Source organism: Dufourea novaeangliae, unplaced genomic scaffold (assembly GCF_001272555.1).
Source record: "Dufourea novaeangliae isolate 0120121106 unplaced genomic scaffold, ASM127255v1 scaffold24, whole genome shotgun sequence".
Classification (NCBI taxonomy): domain Eukaryota; kingdom Metazoa; phylum Arthropoda; class Insecta; order Hymenoptera; family Halictidae; genus Dufourea; species Dufourea novaeangliae.
In genome coordinates this window covers 1,101,790-1,108,475 of record NW_015373905.1, presented here as the reverse complement: position 1 = coordinate 1,108,475, position 6,686 = coordinate 1,101,790, and the positions used below count along the sequence as shown (strand labels likewise).

General features: G+C 33.7%; 1 protein-coding gene across 1 annotated transcript; it reads right to left on the bottom strand.

Moving 5' to 3' along the window:
* Window positions 1–280: 280 nt before the first annotated feature.
* LOC107193767 (tumor necrosis factor alpha-induced protein 8-like protein) lies at window positions 281–5,953 on the bottom strand. The gene is made up of 3 exons (XM_015583272.1): window positions 5,883–5,953; window positions 2,703–2,974; window positions 281–1,494 (listed from the first exon to the last, which is right to left on the bottom strand). Exons 1-3 carry the CDS (start codon window positions 5,890–5,892, stop codon window positions 1,141–1,143), a joined length of 636 nt encoding a protein of 211 aa, XP_015438758.1. The 5' UTR covers window positions 5,893–5,953; the 3' UTR covers window positions 281–1,140.
* Window positions 5,954–6,686: the final 733 nt, after the last annotated feature.

Here is a 6,686-nt window from a genome sequence, read left to right as displayed (position 1 = left end):
ATTTAAACTAATTGTGAAAAGAAAATACTGAATGGATTTCTGTATTTTTATTTGATATTTCAGATATTATATGTATATCTCGTACGTACAATGCTATTTGGACGGTGAACAAAGCTATGTTGATATAACATTGTAATTCTGCGTGTGTGCGCGCGTGTGATGTCGCTAAGTAATCTATGTAAATAAATATACCAAATCATTTATTGAAGTCTATATATTTATTAATAATTTTAGCTAAAACGAAATACGGAAAAAGTAAGAAAAGAGGCTCATTCTGCTTACAAATAATTTATTATTGGTATATTGATACAACCTTTTTCTTTTTTTATTTCATTGAGAATCGTCACATATAACGTGTAAAGTGTGTATAATGTATACAAAACACGCGTAAATCGCGATATACTTGTAGTACATGTGTTGCAAATGTTTTCGGTTATTGAGACATAGCCGTAATTACATTAGAGATATGTTGGGTGTTGAAAATATATGTATATCAAGGCGCAATATAGGTAAAAACAGTGACCATCTTGCTCTATAATGCACTCGTCGATATGTTGTTAGAGTATAGCTCTTGACGAGTAGAAGATTAATGCCTTCAATAAAGGATTTTCCTCGGAGCGCGTCTTTCTATTGGCGTGATCTCAGCGATAAATTGCTTCTTTCACGCGGTCATTCTGTGGGGATTAACGATGCGGTTCTACCGCCATCACTACAAAACCCACAGTAGGGCGTAAATAAGCTCATTTTTCTTTTTGGTATAGATTGACAGTTTATATCCTAACACGCGAGTACCGTAAATAAATATACATTAATCGTATAATACATTCCGAAAATAAATAGAGTATTTCACAATTATTGCATAAATTAGTGAGCACTACTATGGAAATCGATACGGTTTCACGAGGAACGTTATGTCTGAACCGTTTCCCCGTATATTTAGAAAATATATCGTTATTTTCTTCACCGGCAATCATAAGTAACCGTAACCATGATTTCATCCCTTAAATCGTATTCAACAAAGAATAATAATACTCTTTCTATCTCCCGACAATCATAATAATACAGCAGCAAGTCTACGGCTTTTCATCCGTTCCGTTTCAGCATGATCATCAAAACAAGGTTATGTTAACAAAAAAAAAATCAAAGATGCCCAGCATCTAAGGCCTTATTGATATCACTAACTAGCATTCCTAAAATAGGTCTGTGTTCGGAGTCCTGTCTGAATACAGAATCCAAAAAGTCGGAATGCGTTAAAAAGTCGAACACCTGGTCACACCGGTCTTGAGATTTGTCCGTTAGATGTGGCTTTATGAGCACTTGTATCGCGGTTCTGCTGCGTTCCAGAGACTTGATTAAATAAGATTTATCGAAACTGAATTCTAACTCGTAAAACGAAACCACAGACATCGCCACAGCTCGGAGGGCGATTCTTATTTCGGCGAGTTTTGCGTCGTCGGCGGCGTGTAACTGCTGATTACGTTGTAGCAATCCAACCTGTAAAAAGGACATTTATGACAATGGTGAAGTTGGGAAACAAGTTTTTGATAAATCAGATTGAAGGTTAGTCCAATGCTGTTTGACATAAGCTGCGGAGCTTATGTTATAGAATGTCTACTCAGGATTTATTCGAAAACTAAACAAAATTCTATAATTGAAACGATGTAAAACATAAAGGAAGAGTAAGATACGGCAGATTCAATGATCTTAGATGATTTAAATTACTTATTCATTTCTATCCATACATGAAGTTATACATAAATACATTTTTGTTGATGGATATGAACACTTGTTGCAAAGCTTAATTGTAATGCAATAAAAATATATACAAATGTGTATATTCCGAATAATAATTTACAGATTTAAAATTAAAGTATTTCCAGAATTAAATATTTCTTTGAAAATGTCTTAATAATTTTTTAAGTACCTAAAGCAAAGGTAACAAATTGCAACTGTATTTTGGTATAACAGGTATACACCTACATGCATAATAGTAACTAAATAGAACTGAGAACATCTAAAATTATTCAATCTTGCCTTGTACCTTTTCTTTCACATATCAAATTTTGCTATCCCGATGATACAGTACATTCCGATAGGATGCCGTGTATACATATTACGTGACCAATATAGATACAAGACCATGCATAGAGGAAGTGGAAGCCGTGTAAGAGGTTCCGTGGATAGCATTACTTTAACCAATTTCAGTTATACAGACCGCCAATGAATTCCTTCTTTCTCTAGCCTGTAGGTAAATTTAAGTCAAGGGATTGCTCGAGACTAACGGAGTAATCTCATATCGTTCGCTTATCCGACTCTTATATCTTGTATCTTTTAGAACATTCCCAAGCATGACGCTCATACATATGCAACACCATTTTTCATTATGAAGTTATTAATAGACCGTGAATGTTTATGCAAATATAAATTTTAGGGACTAGTTTACAGAAACCGAAATCGAATGAAAATTTCTTTATTCCCCGTTATTAAATATTTTTACTGCACTCCCTGTTAAACAATCCAGAAATATTTGTATGTCAGAGTTAGGCGAGAGGGTAAAGTTAAAAATAGTAGGTAATCATATTTGCTCTAATTAACTGTGACTTGGGCATTGGTCAGTTAATTTTACTCGGCCTATAACAATCCAAAGAACAGTCCATTTCTGATATATCTGTACTGACAATGAGACACAACATGATAGATACCTTAATAGACAATTTAACAATGTTTTTCAAAACTTTTTCCGGCTGCTTTTTGTCCAAGGTAGAATTAGTCTTTGCAGCTCTCTCCATGAGCTTGTAGAGATTGTCTAACAGCGATGTGGTCGCATCGTCTATCAGAAGCGATCTTCCTGCTCCTGTAGATACAACTCTGCCCAGAAGTTTCTTTTGAGCACGTAGACCTAAATCACGGGCACGACTTCCGGTGCCGCCGGCGGGATAAGATCCGCCGTTCAGTGTAGTCGCCGACTGCATCACTAAAAAGAGTCGGTCAGATTGTACGCAGCTGTTTGGTGAAGATAACATATGTTTCGAATAATGGCTCCTGTGTTAGGTCAAAAGACAGAGACGAAAATGAAAGACACATATGTATGTATCTGGACCCCAGAGCCAGATTGTATTAAGTCCACTATTTAAAAACAAAAAATGCCATTTTACATGTTTCCAGTATCCAACTTTTCACTTCTTCCGATGGTAAAAATTATTTCGTTCCAAGTTGTTTAGTTTTTAATACAATAGTGTAAAACCGATATTAAATCCGTATTTTGTTCCGAGCCAAACAATGTGAAGTCCATTACATAGGAGACTTAAGGTAGCACACGCGTTTGGTGTCCATATGGCGCTTTATACTTTTTATCAATTTTACCAATTTAATCTGAATGATTAATATTTTAAATTAATTCAAAGTACAAAACTGAAAAAAAAGATGTACATAAAAAGAACTGGGAAAAAAACATTTTTTTTTCTTATTGCAAAAAAATTTTGCTTTTTTCCATTTTTTAAGAAAAATTTTGAAAGTTTGTTGAACAAACCACAGGAAAATAAACGACGTTGCCGCTCATAGCAGGGATGCGTAGAAGATATGTATGATACTACCAAACGCATTGAAACAAGTTTGGATACTTTGATTTAACTTTTTAGTTTTATTTGACCGTTAACTTTTTTTTTTTCCGTGCGATCATAATCTTCGCACAAAAATCTATAATCACCTAATTTTGTATGAAAATGTCATTTTTTGTAACTAAATAAGAAGTGATTAACTTCTCAGTATCAACTACAGTTCCATAAGGCTCGTGTTAAAAAGACGCTTTTTTTTTCAATAATTTTATCGTTGACCTTGCGATCTTTTGGTAGCAATCGAAAGTTGACGCATTAAGAATGTTCTGTTAAGTTTTTAACTAAATTTATAACAATTAAAAATTTGCGTGAGCCATCTTAATGCAATATTCACCATTTCTACTTATCCAGACTTGTCTTATGTCCATTCAATAGTTCGAAGGTAGTGATGGTTTCTCGTTGAATTCTTACCAAAGGGTTCCAAAGTTACATCTTTCTTACACCATTGATTTGTTCTCCTCTATAGTTTGGTAAGTGCGACCGAATATACCCTGGCTCTGGGGTTCAGACATGGACATAAGAGTTTAGTGAAATGTTGTGCCTGTATCTGTAATCGTGCTATGATATATATAACGGTTCTATTGAATTATCACAGGAATTAAACCAATTAAAATAATAATAGTAATAGATAGTGTAATACATTAATAGTATATTATCACGGTGATCAAACTGCGGCTCGCGTGTCAGACACGGCTCTTTTAGACCCTTATTGCAGGTCCCATATATTATATTATAGAATATTTTTTTTATAAACTTGACACATACTACATACACCCCAAATAGCACAAAAACGTCCTATGTACGTTCGATAGACGTACGTTCCGGACGTTCTGTACATTCGGAGGATGTCCCGAAAAGGTCCATATGTCCCCGTTAGGTCCTGGTTAAGATCTTTAAATGTCCTAGGAAGATCCTATTTACAAAGTGGAACGTCCTGAGGACGTTCTGTGTCAACATTCTCAGAACTTTTCCCGAATGTGTAAAAGTAACATTAAAGACGTATAAGAAACATTTCCCAAATATTTAAAATTGCGGTTAGGTTTTATTCTGTGCAAGGTGACAGGAATTAGGTTAGGTTGGTTTGTGTTTAACTAACGAAAGATTAACTTTCCTGCGATTTCTGTACTTAGTAGAAACTAGATCTGGTTAGTTCATATTAATAAATAAAAAGTTAAATTTCCTATAAGGAATTATAATGAAAATATAGGTCTGGGGATTATGATTTTCAAGTACATTGTGTTTATTTCTATTTTCACAGTAAATGATTCGGTGTTGCTTAGAGACAGTTTAAGAAAAAACATGCTTTTTCAACTTTCTTGAGGTTTTCGCACAAAACCACTAGTGTCGTTACATTTCTCTATTGATTCTTTAAAGACTGACACCTTGTTCATGGGGTTCCATCACCTTGCACGGAATGACACTGGCAAAAATACTAAACCATGCAAAATTTAAGTCTTGAGAACATCCGTAGGGCTTTTGGAACGGACATTTCTAGAACATCTGAAATTTAAGTCTTACGAACGTCCTAGGGATGTCCAAAATGGACATAGGACATTCGGATATAAACTGGACATGAAACGGACGTCCTTAGGATGTACGGTGCTATCTGGGACGTATGTAATATGATATTTTTGTAAGTTTGTTGACTTTATTATGCAGTGTGATGTACACACAGATAACTAACAATTTAATACTGTTCCAATAGAATAATAGAGGATGCGGCTCTCGAGTATTTCTGATAGGCGATATATGGCTCCTATCCTGACAAGGTTTGGCCACCACTGGTACATTACATTGTATTACCATACATAATACATTATTATATGTATATTATGGTACTATAATTGATTAGATAGTAGAATTTAAATTAGTTACAGAAGTAGTAATTATAACAGCAATATAAATGTACAAATAATACATTACAATTATATCTAATAATAAACACTACGTGACAAGCATAATATAAATATTATATGATCATACTACCGATACAATAATCAAATTCAAATCGACTAGGTTTGGATTTCTAATATAGGTATGCATCTAGTTTCCAAATAATAGCAACTTGTTTTTAGTTGTCTTATATTGTCTTCGTTTAAATTAATTTCCCGAAGGCATCCCATTTCACTTTACCCTTGCAAATAGATCTTCACTTAAAACGAAGTCTAACGAAAAAAGTTATTAATTCATTGTCGATCAACGCTTATCTCGGATTATTAATGCCAATACTTATCTCACTGATAAAATCCAAGTGATATTGAAACTTACCATCAAACATTGGTAAACTGCCGTTTCCCTCTAGGCGATAACGGAAGTTTAAATGAAATAAAGAAGCGGTAGCGTTCTGTGCGTACGGTTGAAACTCAGGCAAAAGTAACTAAAATAACCAAGGGCATAACATGATGAATTAATGTAATGTGTAAAATATAAACCAATATGTCGAAATTAAGTGAACAACTTAGAATGATATATTCAGTGTTGCGGCTGTTCACAGAAATAAATCGAAGTATGTCTACCTATACATGTTATGCGAGCAACATTCAGGTAACTTACCTTGGTTGCAGTCGGTTACGGCTACTAGATGATAGAGCAGCCAGCTCTGCAATTCCATCACTGCTGTGCCCCACGCCACCTGAACAAAACAGAATTCTTTAATATTTTTCAACTCTATACCAAAACGTTGTCGACGATAGAGATTAATTTGTTTTTTAATTAAATTTTTGTGAATATGATATTTTTCGAAACAATTTTTATTTTAGTTTCTAGCAGCTAATATGCAGACTTCGGACATCATAGTTTTGTGAATAATAAATTTTAACGAAGATTAATAAAATTTTCAAGAAACAAATTTCTGTATCTGTGTGATTTTTGGGCAACAGTCAATGAAAATATGAAGTTACATGAACGTAAGTCTAATAATCGAAGTCTAGAATTTTGGAAAACAAAGATAATTATCTATTGATACATTCAAAAGATATTTTATTATATCTGAATTGTAAATTAATTTATGAATAATATTATTCACGTTATTGAAGTATTACATTTAATAGTTATTAGATAGTTTTAACGTTA

Excerpts from the sequence above, each read along its gene's own strand:
- LOC107193767 (XM_015583272.1), bottom strand. Across the intron at positions 1,495-2,702 it reads TTGTTAAATTGTCTATTAAG|GTTGGATTGCTACAACGTAA; the intron begins GTATCTATCATG and ends TCCTTTTTACAG.